The sequence below is a fragment of the Crotalus tigris genome, unplaced genomic scaffold (assembly GCF_016545835.1).
Source record: "Crotalus tigris isolate CLP2741 ecotype Arizona unplaced genomic scaffold, ASM1654583v1 scf7180000017977.1317863, whole genome shotgun sequence".
Lineage (NCBI taxonomy): Eukaryota > Metazoa > Chordata > Lepidosauria > Squamata > Viperidae > Crotalus > Crotalus tigris.
In genome coordinates this window covers 339987-355802 of record NW_024096755.1, presented here as the reverse complement: position 1 = coordinate 355802, position 15816 = coordinate 339987, and the positions used below count along the sequence as shown (strand labels likewise).

General features: G+C 42.7%; 1 protein-coding gene across 4 annotated transcripts; it reads left to right on the top strand.

The window, feature by feature from the left end:
- Positions 1-1153: 1153 nt before the first annotated feature.
- Positions 1154-15507, top strand: LOC120309028 (zinc finger protein 500-like). 4 transcript variants are annotated; one of them, XM_039345816.1, is made up of 7 exons: positions 1154-2285; positions 3024-3077; positions 4317-4403; positions 6447-6563; positions 7803-8886; positions 9761-9962; positions 14214-15507. In XM_039345816.1, the coding sequence occupies exons 5-7, from the start codon at positions 8035-8037 to the stop codon at positions 14843-14845; spliced, it is 1686 nt and encodes a 561-aa protein (XP_039201750.1). In that variant the 5' UTR covers positions 1154-2285; positions 3024-3077; positions 4317-4403; positions 6447-6563; positions 7803-8034; the 3' UTR covers positions 14846-15507. The 4 variants fall into 4 exon arrangements, with proteins under 4 accessions (XP_039201750.1, XP_039201751.1, XP_039201749.1 ...); XM_039345817.1 differs by lacking the exons at positions 4317-4403; positions 6447-6563 and adding an exon at positions 7078-7158; XM_039345815.1 differs by lacking the exon at positions 4317-4403.
- The last annotated feature ends 309 nt before the right edge of the window (positions 15508-15816 follow it).

Below are 15816 nucleotides of genomic sequence, written 5' to 3'. Positions count from 1 at the left end.
GTTATGAATGGCTCGGAGGCCCAACAAAATATTAAACTGTTGTTATGAGACCATTTGTAGGGAAATTTCTCTCTTCTCAGGTAATTGCACTCTGCAAAATGCAATGAATCTTACTTTCCCATCACATAATCAGTTTTGGGATTAAAAGACCTAGATTTCCAGCTCAGATATCACTTCTTGGAAAGCTGCCTTACCCACTTCCCTGGGCTCTTTTTCAAAAGTTTGGTCTAGTGGGTAAGGCACCATGCTAGAAATAGGAAACTGTAGGTTGTAGTCCTACCTTAGGCATTAAAACTCTCTCTCTCTCTCAGCCCAACCCAACTCACAGGACCATTGTGGGGAAAATAGGAAGAGGAAGGAGCATTAGGTATGTTTACCATCTTGAGTTACTTATAAAGTAATAAAAGCAGGATTAAAAAAATCTAATAAATACATTTTAAAAAATAATGATGGTTCTAACATTTCTGACCCTTCATGCTCAGATATTGAGTTGCTAGTAAGATTACCGAATAACCATAATTTCTAGCCAACCACCAAAGCAAGAATCCAGAACTCTTGGTTTTTTTTCAGGATTTTTACCAGTAGTGCTAGTTATTAAATTTATATTCCATTTTGCCTCGAAGAATTTAAATTGGCATCCATAGTCCTAGATCCTATTTTTCCTCAATCCTATTGAGACAGAGAGCTAAGATGGGCCCCAAATAATTCAATGAGCTTCTGGGATCAAGGATGAAATCTGCCCAGTTTCTCAACCATTAACCCACATTGTGCAGAGCATATGATTGTATGCCTTTGTATGCATATAAGGCATTAACAAGGATAGTACCAGCTCAGCATGCTGCATCATTCAGAAGTTTGGGCAGTCTTCCAGGGCTTTTTCTTCAATGATCCTGTTCTATTGAAAATTTTGTCAAAAAAGTTCACCAGGCATGGGCAAAGATTCCTTGTGATCTCTGGTTAAGAAACAATTCAAGAGTTGTTGAGTTTGCTATCTGTAAATGCTATTTATTTTAAAAAAATATTTTGATTTTTTTTTTTTTGGTTTTAGAAATTTTTAAATTTATGCCAGTCACTATGAATTATGCAAATTGACTGGAGGGTAGGTAAGATACATTTCTATCTCATACTCTTTCCTTGATAAACCCATATCTGAGTGCAGGCAAAGTTTGGTGTTTCTAACTTCAGCAACATGTGCAGAGAGGCACCATGTTGTATTGTGCTCCTTTTAAAAGGCATTGCCTCATGCTGCCTTAGATGGCAAGTATTTACGGATAGATCATTCCAAAGGTTTTTGACAAGGCTTAGCCCGTCTCTTCCTCCTTAATGAGTCTTTTCTATTAATTTTTTAAAAAAGAAAACTAATAAATAGCAAATACTGGAGGTTAAATAAGGACATCACTTGGAACCCTAGTAAAAAATTAAGTTAACAGATTAAAAATCCCACCTGACAGTACCCAAGTCTATAAACAACAACTGATCCATCTAACCCTGTTCTGCAGTTCCTGACTTGCAGTGATTCCCTGAAACTCATCTTGGGCGAAGAGCTTGGCTTTTCAAATTCGTGTTCATCCCTGCTTTCTATTAGGCCATGCCCAGAAACTCGTCTTTCATCTTTCTACCTCTGAGCCTTCCCTAGAGATGGTCATTCTTTACCGGAGGAAGAGCACTCTGCACATACTCATAAGCCATGCACAAAAATTAAAAAAAAAAAAAAAACCCAACCCCAAGCATGCTGCTAATTCGATACCTTCCAGCCCCTCTGAGAAAGAGAAAAAGGAACCCGGGGGGGAGGCAAGGAAAGAGCAGTGGCCCAGATGCGCGCCATTGGACCTCGGCGCATCCCAGCGGGCGGAGGAAACCGTCCAGCCAGGGGCCGAGCTCGGCGACTCCTCCATGGAGCAATCGTGGCAAGGCAACCCTGCCCAGTCTCCCCCTCCCCCTTTGGGCGAGGGGCTGTCCCAAGCCGGCTTCCCCTTCCTTTCGGCGCTGACTGACAGGGATCGCAGCCACTGCCTGCCCTGTGGAGGGGGGACTAACCCCAGCCTCTCCGGCGCAGCCCGGGAACCAACCTGGTGGCCACCTCCAGGGCAGGGCAAGGAGAGAAGGGCTTGTGAGGCGCCGCAGGCGAGGTGACGGGCTGGGCCGGGCCGAGCCGGCCGGGGTATGATGGGCGCCGCGGAACTCAAGGCGGAGCCGCCGCCGCTGCCGCTATCGCTGCCTCTGCCTCTGCCGCCGCCGCCACAAGAGCCCTAAAAGAGAGCCGCGCTGGAGGCGCCCCGGCCCAGGTCGCGCATCCGGGCCCGGGGCGCGCCAAGGCGGGCGGGCGGGCGCAGGAAACAAAGGGGGAGCGGAGAAGAGTTGGAGCCGGGACTCCCGGGCTTGGGCGGGCGGCAGAGGCTGCTGGAGCCTGAGGGGAACCGTCGGGCTCGGGAGGTTCGCGCCGGGACCCGGCGGTTCTTCAGACTGGCGCAGGTCCGTTAGAGCTGGCGGGGGGAGCCCGGGCTCCAGCGGTTCCGCCAGGACGGGACTCGAAACTCGGGACCAGAACTTCTGCAGTTCTTCGGGGAGGAAGGAGGGCGGCGGCGAGGAGTCCGCGGTTCCCCCGGGACACAGGGCTCCTCTTGCCGGGTCCGTTAGAAAAGAGGCGGAGAGGAAAGAAGGAGGCTGGATTGGCGCCAGGAGCAGAATACCTGGCTCCTTGAGGAGGAGATGAATGGGCGCCTCTCGTGCGCCATGCAGAGGGGCTGCGGGTGGCTGTTCTCCGAAGGGAAGAGGGGCTTTCTTGCAAACGCGCCTCTTGTCCTGGAGCCCTGGTTTTTCCGAAGGAGAGAAAAGAGAAGAGGCTCAAACTCATCTTCTGAATGTGCCTCCTTCTGTTTCTCCAAGCAGCTACACGCGAAAAGGGGGTAACAGGAAAGATGGATGGGGGTGAATAATAGCCCAGGATCCGCCTTGAGGAAGACAAAGTGGGATCTACTTAACACAAGGCATCTCGGTCACTTTTTGTTTTTTGTTTGCTTTAGTCCCATCCAGGGGCGGGATTCTGGATTTCTCCAGGACAGGAAGTGTTGGAAAAGGTAACTCAACCCCAGTGGTCTTTATGTGTGTTAAAAATATTATTTTTAAAAATTAATGTGATGGCCCCAGTGTGCTCAGTTCATATACACAGAAGGGCTATCTCTGTAGTAAAAGAGCTCCACGGCTACATTCTTAAGAGACCAGAAATCCCTAATAGGGGATTTCATTTCCCAGGATTCCCAGACAGAATGGGAATTGTAGTTGAAACATATCATCCAGGTTAGGGAAGGTTACCATGCAAATCTTGCTTTAGGTGGGGGGGGGATTCCTGTTGATTTGTTTAACTTCAGCAGCCCAAGAACAAAGGAGTTGCAATTCCAGGTAGACCATCCACCCTTGATTTTAGGATAAAATTATATGTATGAATCAGAAAAGAATAGTTTAGCCACAGAGTTCTGTATGCCATTCTTGGTTCTCTGAATTTAGTACAATACTGGTATTTTCTCCTCTTAGTCCCCGTAAAGGGAAATCTTGTGTTATATCTAATGAAATAGATTGGCAGATGATTCAGAACAGATCCAATCAAGTTCATAATTATTGCCATGAGATGCAGGGAAGATTTTTAAGAATACTATATTTACTGTATGGGGATTGGGCCTAAAGATGGGATAAATCCAAGATGCTCCATGTTCAATTTGAGTTGGCCAGAGAAAACGTCTGGCATTTAGTGTGGGATTAACTTGCCAAATCTTTATGTGTGGCCAATGTATATAAATCACAGGAACAATGAAAGCCATGTGGTTAAATAAATCCTTTCAGCAATGGCTCTGCTAGCTTTGGATTCTAGGAATTGTTTAACACCTGGGGAGATTTCAGATTGGGAACAGATAGCTATAATCAGTATATTATTAGGTGCTGAAAAAAGGTAGCAAAGTTTTTTCATATTTTACTTGATCTAAATGAATACAAGCAAGATATGAAATAAAGGTCTCCTTTCTAGAGACTTCCTTACAGTATACTAGATAAGCCTATTCCTGTATGATGTGCTGAGTTTAAGTCACCCTGAAGCATGATTGGGGAACTAAGGTCCTGATCGATGCAAAGGTAATCAAATTAACCACTCCTGCAGCAAACAATCTCACACCAGATATATAAGCCACTTATGCATTTTCCTTGAGTTTTTTACAAAATGAAATAATAATGCCTAATGGCTTTGCAGTTGGAGGCACAGAGTGGGGGATGGCTGGATCTTCGCCCACCTCCCTCCTGAGCCCAATTAATTCCCTGCATGTTCACAGAGATTGAAAAGAAGCCGGAGAAGTAAAGATGCTGCTGTCAGAACAACTCTGCTTTGCAGTCATTCCATCAGCCTGTTTCTGTGGCAGGTAGAAACAATGGTAGTTACTGGAGACTATAGATTCAAATGACATATCAGACTGTAACTGACGCACATTAACTGAGAAGGGCATGATTTTACATTTACTTAGTATCAAAAATGTACAGCCACTTATTTTGCAAAAAGCATCTCTGCTTTATCTTCACCATCATTTTACCTTAATGAACAGTTGAGTAGCCTAACTGCAATGGCTAAATTCACATGATATGTTTAGTGAAGTCAATTATAGATATAGTGGATGCTTTTGTACATTATATCAACTTTAGCTAGTTATACTCTGGGGATTGGAAGTACAGTTTGTTACGTAAACCCAATCTAACCCAACCAAGTTGATGGTTCAATGCATTATATGAATCCCCAAAGGGTGTGTTATGCAAATATAGCCAGTGTGGCTTACTAAAATCTAGATTTACATGCTATTATCCATGTAGTCCAAAATTGTGAATTTTGATTTGTTGTAACCCTGTAGGGCAGTGTTTCTTAACTTTGGCCACTTGGAGATTTGTGGACTACAAGTCCTAGAATTCGAGTCTGCTAGCTGGGGAATTCTGGGAGTTGAAGTCCACACATCTTCAAGTGGCCAAAGTTGAGAAACACTGCTGTAGGGCAAATCATAATGCTACAATCTTGCCGATAAAATTAATGGATAAATAAATACCAGAAGCAATAATACAGAAAATGATTTATCAGATAATTTGTCTGCCTGTTCCAATCTGTTCTGTTCCAGGAGTGAGCACGAGGGAAAGGGTTAGATTTGTTGGTAGCTATTTTGCATCCTGCAGATGGCTTAAGAATTTCAGGTTCCAAATTGTTTAATAGCAGTAAGAAAATGATTCCTCATTCCAAATGTAAAATTCTGAGTTATATTTCATTTTGGTAGATCCTTCTCCAAGACCTTTGGAAATTATTTGTATGGTTTTGTACACTTTTAGTTCTTGGGGAGGGAGAAAGAGTTTCCATTTAAGTCAAATCAAGTTCTTAAGTCTATAATCCTGAGTGAATGAAAGGTAGGAAAAGCTCTTTGCTACCTAAAGAAGAATTTCCCCACATGCTGTCTTTCATAGGATTGTTAAGGATTGAAGCAGGAATCCTGGTGTACTATTACTGGATTGCAGCCCTTCTCCAAAGAAATGAATGTTGGAAGGCTGCTTTATATCAGGTCACATTATGCGGTGACTTCAAACTCTCAGATAGAGAGACACCCTTCAGACAATCTACTTAATTTTTTAAAGGAAGATGCTCAGGATTATCTTTTTCCACAAGGATGAAACTACATCACTGCTGGTCTTGGTTAGAATAAAATGCTAAACTAACTTTATACAAGGCAATGTATGAATTTTAGGAGATGCCTAAATGATCAAACCATAGTATATTTTACAATTATATTGATCATAAGCAGGCATTCCATGACTAGTTTCATTCTTATTAGAAATTATCAGATGTATTAATAAGATTTATTGATAAGATGTATTGATAAGATTTATAACCCATTTTTTACTGATGAGTTTAAGATAGCATCCATCTATTTTTCCTGTGTCAACCCTATGAGTTAGAGAGGGCTAAAAGCTCTAAATCAGTGTTTCCCAACCTTAGTAACTTGAAGATGTATGGATTTCAACTCCCAGAATTCCTCAGCTACAATGGGATTGGCTGGTATGGCTGGCCAGGGAATTCTTTCAGTTGATGTCCACATATTGTTAAGCTGCCAAGATTGAGAAATACTGCCCTAAATCATTCAGTTAGACTTACTCCCAAATCAGTGGATGTTAAATTGTAGTCCCAGCAATAATCAGTGTAAGTAATTCTATTCTCTTCTGAGATTCACTGCAGGATGTGATAGAAGGGATACCAGATGCAGAACTAAGCTGGGAACCTCTACTTTTAAAGCTGAAGAAATTTAAACACTTTTAGCCTGTCACATAAGTGAGATGACATTAAGCAGAGATTAGGCATATTCCTGAAGGAGGAAATTATTTTTATTCCCTGTTTCTGAAAGTTATCTATGAATGCTGATGTAGGAAATCTTATGTAGGAAAAAGAGCACCAATGATTGAAAAATGGTAGCACAAGCAGACTTAGGAAGACTCCATATAATATGTAGAAGGAACAGATGAAGTTATTCGGATGACTTGGAAGAACTTTGATGCAGGTACAGTAGTCCTCAATTTATGACTGATCACGGAGTGATTATTTGAAATTACATGGGACCCCCCCCCCAAAGCTACTTACAACCCAGTTCCAAAGATGCATTACCCTGTCACATGATTGCATTTTGATCACTCAGCAACTGGCCCGCATTTATGACCATTTGCAGAGTACTTCAGTCATATAACCATGATTTACCATGTTTTTGCAGGAAACTGGCAGTTTACTTCCTTTCCAGCAGAAAACAGCCCACTGCAAACAATGGGTTTTATGACCGCCGCAAAAAACATTGTAAAATCAGGTTGGTCACTGATGATGACCTATTTTACAACTGTAATGGCCAGGAACAATTATGGTCATAAGTCAAGGACTACCTGTAGTTAAAACTGCTTCTTGACAATGCATTTATTGCAAAACAGCCCTCTCTCATTCATAGAATTTTATGGGGTATTCAGATGCCACCTTTTAGTTTTAATTATATTTACTTATTTTTTTCTTTCTGTATTTTTTTTTCACAGAAAAGCCCACAAAGGTGTGGGGAAAAATAGGAGGGCCATACAAAGCATTTAGTCCAGGGAATCAAAGTATTCCCGAAGGAGGTAGGAATGGAACAGAGGGCTGGCATCCTGAATAATAGCTCTCTATCCTATTGTGTCTTCTCAAAGGTTCCACTTAATAGTTGTGATTTCTATATTGAAATATAATCTTCCAAAGCAGTAAATCACTTATATGCTTCTAAAAACAGAAGGGGAAATGCATTTCTTCCTTCTCTGCTGATGATTTCCTGATATCTAATTGGATATTATTGTAAGCTAAATTCCAGAAATGATGGACTTTTTGAAGACAGAACGAACATTCTTAAATTCCCTTCTGTGGAGCAGATATATCCTAATTCAGAGTTCCCTATTTGAGTTCCCTATTTGATGCCTTATAGACTATAATTCCCATGGCCCCCATCCATCATGGCCTGTTTGAGTTGTAAACCAGGACATCTGGAAGTTACCATTTTGTCGAAAACTAGACCATTTTGTATTACTATCCAGGCCTTTGATTGAGGCTGCCAGGGAAAATAACCATATGTGATCATTTGACCCTCAGATAGCTTATTAGCACCAAGCTGCCACTGCCTAGGAGTGAAACCTGTATTAGTAGTAGGCAAACAATGGTTACGAAAGCAATATTTAAGAATGGACCTGCTTCTTCTGAGCGTAATTCTTAATGGTGTTTTTCTTTTCTGTATCAGGGAGGTGCCCTTTTACTTAATCACCACATCACCGGCAATAGGATACCTTTAAAGATTGTCCATCCTTTCCGGTTGGGTGTCTTATACCTATCTTGCTCCCTGGGACTGCACGTTGCATTGAAGCTCTCTTTCAGTCGGCTCAATCGGCCCAGTCTCCTCTCGCTGGGGTAGTTCTACTTTTGTCTGCAGGAAGCTTGGAGGACTAGAGCTTCCTTTCTTGCGGGAGTAAAAGATGGCTGCCACACAGGAAGTACCTCCTCCAGCATTGGGCCTCCACTTTTTGTACCCATTAGAAGAAACAATGGCACCCAGGGTGAAAATAGAAGAGCCTGGTCCCCCATGTCCTGAAGCTGGTTGGGAATGGGATGCTCCGGGGAAGACTCCTCTTGTTGTCCAGGCAGGCACCATTAGTGATCTGTTGAGGTGGGCAACTCCTCCCCAAGTAAGGAGCGACCCAATTCCACAGCTTTGGGAGGTTCAGTGCCAGGAGATGGTGCAAAGCCTGAGGACACCTGCTGATGTCATGCCAGCCCCTGTGCCTGTCCCACCCCCAGCCCCTGGCTGGGGCAACCTTCAACTACCTGAGCTTGCACCTGTGGATGACATTGAAGCCTACCTGTCATCCTTTGAGCGTGCGGCTGAATCATGCCAGTGGCCGAGAGGAGAGTGGATGAGCCGCCTTATGCCAGCTCTCGGAAAAGCCCAGCCACCACATAATGGCTTGGATGCCAGAGGTGGCAGGAATGAGCATAGAAAGTCCAAATCTTCTGGCCTGCGAGGAGAGGCAGGCGCCAATGTGGAAATGCAGCGGCAGCGTTTCCGGCAGTTCCGTTACCAGGACTCTGAAGGCCCCCGGGAGGCTTGTCGGAGGCTCCGGGAGCTTTGCCGGCGTTGGCTGAAGCCTGAGAGTCGCACAAAGGAGCAGATTCTTGAACTGCTGATCCTGGAGCAGTTCCTGACCATCTTGCCCCAAGAGATCCAGAGCTGGGTGTGGGAACGAGGCCCTGAGACGTGTGCCCAAGCGGTAGCCTTGGTGGAAGGATACCAGATGGGACGGCGAGAGGCAGGGATGTGGGAGCAGCAGGTAAGGGAATTTTTAATCCTCTTGATTCTAGGAGATACATTGTGATGAAAACTTAACATCCTTAGCATGCCAACATGTTTTCTCATTCCGCCTCCCCCCCCTTCACCCACCCACAAGGCAAAGGAGAATTGTATCAGTGTTTTAATGATTGTATCAGTGTTTCATAGATATAAAAATAGCCAAGGCTTTGCTCAAATGCAATCTTGCAATCTAAATGATGCAAAATTGGCAGGAAAAAGCTCAGTCATGAATAGAGGAAGGATGATACATGGGTAAAAGTTCTTTGAGTTGGCACAGGATTTCAACAGCAGTATCTTTTTTTAATGTGTTGATTTGTTTATGGATTATTTTTTAATTAGGCTTTAAACCTTTTCCTGTTTTATATACAAAGAAGGCGGAAAAGACTGGGTCATGTGACAGGTTTTCTCATTAGCAAATGAACCTGCATTTAGCCAACCACGTTTCTTCCTGATTTATTCAGGCTGGAAATGGCTGGTCATCAATTGTTAAGGGCCTTTTCATATGCAAGCATGCAGGGGGACTCTGGTGAAACAAGCCAAAAGCAGCATCTCCAAATGCCTTGGATGGCAGTTTTTACAGTCTCTTGTTATTAGCCATATTGGTTAAAACTGATGAATGCTGAAATTCAAAACCTTCAGAAGACTGGAGGTTTTTGGTTACTCCAATGAGTAGGGTGCTAGATGGACTTGTTATCAGATCTGTATCCTTTTGAAAAGTTTTTGGAATGGGAATTGAAAAGCAACAACCATGGACGCTTAAATGGCTAATTAATTCTCCTTTAGATTTAAGGCTTAAACAAATAAGTGGAATGGGTAGATTTCCCTTAGTGACCCACTGTTGTCCTTGTTGCTAGGTTACAGTGCGGGTCAAGGTTGAACAGGTAAGCCCACAGGAAATGATTTTACCTGGAGCACCGTGGGATCCTTCAGCCTCGCTGCTGCCCCATCCCGAGTGCTTATCCTCATCAGATATAACACTAAACCAGCCTATCCCAGGCTCTGCTCTCAAGATGCCCTGCATCCCAAAACAGGAACCACAAAGCCTTCAGGACACAGGTAAGAAGGAAGAGAGAAGCAGAATGTTCTAGGAATTTTTTTCCTGCTAAAGGGAATCAGTTGCTACAGGAAAAATAAATCAGTGATAAACTCTTTAAGGAAGTTTTGTCTGTAACAGATGAGGAATTGTCCAATTCCCATTATCTCCAGCCACTGGAGCTAGAACAAGAATTTGTAGTTCAGCAATATCTGAAAGATAGTTGAGTTAAGAAATTCAGTTTTTTAAAATAAATCTATGGAATGATTGGCTATGAGAGAAGATGAATATTCATTTAAGAATTCTAATGCTTTACTTCCATTTAGTGGGCATCCAGATGTTTGCAGTAAAGATTTGGTAGCGCTGTGCAAACCATGTTATTTAATAGTAACTATGATAAAAAATATTTAAGTTTCTCCAGTTCCCAGAAATTCCTTCCACATTTTTAGCGGACAGCAGTTTGATGTAGGCGGAAGAGAGAATATAATCTAACTTATCTATCTCTTATCTATCTGAACACTTTTTACTTCATTCATTAGAGCAGCTAAACAAGGTACTCTACCAAGATGTTTGAAAAGAAAAAGAGCTGAAGATGGAAAAAGAAAATAAATGTTAAAATTCAATTTCTTCTAGTAATGTAGCACCTTTTCTTTTTGTCCCTTTGAGTCAATCATGACTTCTGGTAAAAGTCTAGATAGTCCCTACAGTTTTCCTGTCAAGATTTTTTAGAAGTGGTTTGCCATTGCCTGCTTTCTAAGCTAAGAGAGAAAGCCGGGCCCAGACAGCCTAAGGCAAGACTAGAACTTGCAGTCTCCAGTTTCTAGCCCAGTGCCTTTAATTGCTATACCACTACAAAAATTAAATGATTTTGTATCTAAATCCTATCTCATTTGATCTCATTTGTGTGTATTGCATTTGAGAGTTCAGTGAGAAAAACGCATCTTATAGTTGAAGTCTGTCTTCCTCCATTTGATGCATTTCAGATGAGTTGAACTTCTTTCTATTCCAAATAAATGGAGGGTATATGTTGATTACACTTTTCACAGGAGCTCCATGGACTGAGTATAGAGGATAGAGATTTGAAATAGAACTTAGAACAGTAATATATTGTTCAGCCTAACTAAAGTGATTGTAGGATTAGATCAGGGTTTTTCAACCTGTAGTACGGGTACCACCTGTGGTACATTGGCACCTGGCAGGTGGTACGCAACCATCCTAGAAAAGTGGTAGCGGGGGAGGGGAATGAGCTGAACCAGTGGCAGCACCGCACAGGCCTGAGCGAGAGATGGCTGGAGCTGCAGGGCTGTCAGGGCTCAATGGAAGCACCAGGATCAGTGCCAGGCTCCAGCTGGAGCTGGGCACTGATCCTGGCACTTCTGCTGAGCCCAGAAGAAGCATTGATCAGCTGGAATGTTGCAGCATCTCCAGGGTCTTGTGATTTACATTCAGATGCTTGGCAACTGATTCATATTTATGACGGTCACAGTGTCCCAGGGTCATGTGAAGTGACCAAAACCTGCTGCAACCACCCAGCAGATGGGGGGAATAAAAACCAAACACCCCCCCCCCATCCCACCCCCACTGCCAATTCTCAACAGAAATGCTCACAACAATGAAAACCTGGACAGGAGGAAGAGCGCTGCTGGGCACTGTCTCAGCTGTGGCTTGGGAGCACTTTTTTCAGTGCCATTGTAACTTCGAACAGTCACTAAGCGAACTGTTGTAAGTCGAGGACTACCTGTATATCACTTTTCTCTCTCTCTCTCTTTTTTTTTTTTTGGCCATAAAGTTTTTGACACCTTGTTAGGTGACAGGTGGTACTTGGATGTTGCCATATCCTAAAAGTGGTACAATGAGTGAAAAGGTTGAAAAGCTCTGGATTAGATAGATGAAGGACGTTCCATTAATGCAGCCTAATCTGGCTGCTTCCAGATATCATGTGTTAAACTCCAGTGATTCCCATTACCAGAACTTTTAATTTGGTCCAACTGTTGCCCCTGCAATTATTTGCCTCAGCCTTTTTTTTTTTTTTAATCTGAACTAGGGACAGTAGAGAAATGTTCATTAATCGTCTCAAAGGTGCTTTTTCAAAAGGCACCTGGACTATTTTTCCCTTGAGGAGGAAGAAGAAGATATTTTGCTTCTCATTCAAGAAGCTTAATCGGTTCTAGCAAAATGGTGGGGGCAAAAGTCCAGAATGTGAACTTTCTGTATACAGAGGACACATTGGTTTGAAAGAGGGGTAAAAGAGGCTATTTATGTTAACATTGAGCAGCTTTCTCTCAACAGAGGGGAGGAGTATGACACCACCTATCTTCTGTCTACAACACAGTCCTTTCAGCAGTTCCCAGAAGATTACATCCCCATTTGCCCTCTGATACAAGTGACCCTGAAAGCACAGATAAACCCCCAAATGACCTCAAAAGCTCTCAGAGAGAGTGCTAATGACCAGAGGACTGTAAAGAAATATAATCCTTCCACCACCATCCCATCCTGTCAGATCTAATCCTTCCATCGCCCCCACCATCCTGCCAGAACCAATGAAGCTTCTTGGATGAGAAGCAAAATGTCTTCAAGGAAAAATAAAGTCTAGTTGTCTTTTCAAAAAGCACCTTTGAGACAACTATTACCTGGATGACTGAGATGTTCATTAACAGTGTGATGTAAATTTATCTGATTCCAAGTCCTGAATCTATAGGCAAACTGGAATACAGTTATTTCACCTAAATCTGCTCTTTGAAATCAAAGCTTGCTAATTACAATGGACGTGGAATAGAACAAGTTTAAAATCTGAGAAATGAAGAACTGAGCAAAATCAATCATAAATGAGTCAGCTCTTCTTTTCATTCTATCAAACTTCAACTATTTCTGCCTATAGTTAGCTGCTCATGGTTCCTCTTTTTGTATATTTATCCTCTACTCTTGCTTTTCCAAATCCAACAATCATTGCTCTTGTATGGCCAATAATTATGTAAGAGCAATATAATTGCACTTATGTGGCCAATAATTATTCTTTATAATTAAAGAATCTTCAGCCAAGAACTAAAAATTAATCTGTGGAAATAATTTTAAAAATTGTTTACTTCTATTGGTAATCTGTATGGATGCTCTGGCATAAAATAGATTTTTATAGGAATAGCACTTAGACTCATATACTGCTTCACACTGCTTTACACCCTTCTTTAAGCAGTTTACAGAGTCAGCAGATTGCCCCCAACAATCATTTTACCAACCTCGGAAGGATGGAAGGTTGAGTCAACCTTGAGCTGGTAAGAATTGAACTGTCAAACTGCAGACAGCCAGCAATCAGCAGAGGTAGCCTGCAGTACTGCATTCTAACCACTGCGCCACCATGGCTTTATCCTACGCCAACTTATTTTTGATCAGTTATTAGTCTGACAGACAACCAAAACTATGTATACAGACATTACTAGATGGAACATACAGAAATTAAATTGACTGTATATTTTTAAATAAGGAGATGGAAGAGCTCAGTTAGAAGAACAAAGATGTGACCAGGAGCTTATCACAGAACAGATTCAGTTCAAGCTAACGTAGAAGAACAAAGATCTTAAACATAAGCCTACCATTTTCAAAGACAATATTAGGCACTTTGAAGTCCCGAATCTCAGTGATAGGAAATCAGAGATATCATAGAATTAAATAAGTTGTTATGGATGAATGTCAAAAGTGGCCACCAAAGAGAGGAAATGGCTGAGGAAGAAAAAGTAACTGGGACACTGGGAGGCAGTGACCATGCTGTCCTGGAATTTCAGATAATTGATGATGAGAAACTTCATCCATACCTCAATATTAGACGTCATGAGAGAAGACTTTATTAGACTGAGAAGGATAGTAGGCAACATCCAATGGTTTGATATTGTAAAGGAGAAAAATGTCCAAGATCTATGATAAAGTCAGGCTTTTCCAGAAGGCTTATACAGCCGAGTGCTGAGCTATGGATTTAATACATAGCTTGATTCTCGGCTGCAGTGGTCTTCTAGAAAGGCCTGTGACTGAGAAATGCAGGCCTGGCTGCAGAAAACAACGCAGAAGAAGTGGGCCGGTGAGGAGAGACTTGGCTGCAAAGTAAGTGGGTGTGGGGCACATGGGGCAGGTCCACACCCCTGCCCTAGCTTGCTTTTTAAGTGTGTGCCTTGCCCCAAAACTAGGGCTTATTTTTGGGGTAGGGTTTACTTTTGGGGAAACGTGGTAGCTGCATGTTGTCAGCTTCATCTGCCCTCATGAAAGACTTTTTTTTTCTTTCTTGACAGGCTCTCTACTGGCCAATGGAATCCGAGAGAACCACTCTTTGCCTGGAGGCATGATGGAAATGGGATTGCTCCCTGGGAATTCCCGGGAGAAAATGTTGGGTGAGAATTGTGGTGAACGGATGAGTCAACAATGTGATGTGAGATTTGGAGACACAAGAGAGAATCCAGTTGCACATCTCAACTCTCTTGGAGGCTCTCACCCAGCAGGAAAGTCCCTTCACCAGTGTTCAGAATGCGGGAAAACATTTAGCCGTAACTCACATCTTCTCACTCACCTAAGGATCCATACTGGGGAGAAGCCCCACCAGTGCCCTCAGTGTGGCAAACGTTTTGGTCATACTTCCCAGCTGACTCGTCATCAGAGGACCCATGCCTCAGAGAGACCTTTCCGATGTGCTCAGTGCAGCCGAAGTTTTTACCAGAGCTCAGAGTTGACCAGGCATCGAGTGTCCCATGCCAGAGACCGTCCGTACGGGTGCAGCCAATGTGGGAAGAAGTTTCGCTGGAGTTCTGATCTCATCCGACACCAGATCACCCATACAGGAGAGAGACCGTACAAGTGTCCTGACTGCGGGAAGAAGTTTGGTCAGAATTCGCACCTGGTTCGACATCGGAGAACCCACACTACTTAGCCAAGATCTTCCCAGAAGGAAAGAAAACTTGTTTCCCAGCATTGAAAGCTCACTAAGGTCCAAAGCATGGAACCAGACCACCACTTAGCTTAGTGTCATAATGAGCCAGATGACCGATGAACTTTCAGTTCAGTATCTGCAGAGATTTACCTGTTGATATGGCTTAATTAGAAAGAATCCAGTCTACCTGCAGTGGGATAGGCAAGGTGGCAGTTCCCCAATACCAATTTGTGTTCTACCTAGAGAGTCACAGTAGAACGGAACTGATTACTTTAAAAAGGTGCTGAGCCTTACTAGAGCTGACTTCCTGGACTATACTAAACCACTAATATTGTGGTGGCACCAGTTGGAGGTCTTTTTTCTTTCTCTATCTCCTTTTCCTTCCTCCCTCATTCTCTTTTAATAGAAAAGATAATAGAACTTCTAGTCATCTAGACAGATTTATTGTTACGTAACAACTTGTATTCCTTGCCCTGAGACCATTTCTTTGTTGTGAAGCAAAAGCAATGTATTTTTTTGAGAAATGACCAGTCTGCATTGGCAGAGGGTTGAAATCTTTTAAAATGATGGAGATCTCCTCTTGGGGAAGCTGCTGTGGAGTATTTTGCCTTTTTTTTTTTTTAAATTACAACTTTGATAAATGGGAAAATTGTCAACCTAAATTTGTAGTGACGTGGAAATTTGTATAACAGGGCTCGGTATGATTTCAGTGGGTTGGCCGACAGGTTAGGTGAACTTTATTATGGCCGACTCTAAGGGCTGGCCATGACTATATAAAGGGATTAATGCAGGTCTCCCATCTGGTACTTTTCATTGCCAGTAATCCTATTGATCTATTGCACACAGTCTGTTTCTTCTTTGTGAGGGACAACACTGGCAAAACACTCTTTCCTCACATTCAGCAAAGAATATCTCAAAAGTATATTCTTGGGTATTTCAAGAGGAGACCGCTGCTAAGATTTTAATGCTGT

Coding starts and splice junctions, on each gene's coding strand:
- LOC120309028 (XM_039345814.1), top strand. CDS start 8,035: ATGGCTGCCACACAGGAAGTACCTCCTCCAGCATTGGGCCTCCACTTT. Junction 8,887..9,760: donor CAGGGATGTGGGAGCAGCAG/GTAAGGGAATTT, acceptor CCTTGTTGCTAG/GTTACAGTGCGGGTCAAGGT. Junction 9,963..14,213: donor ACAAAGCCTTCAGGACACAG/GTAAGAAGGAAG, acceptor CTTTCTTGACAG/GCTCTCTACTGGCCAATGGA.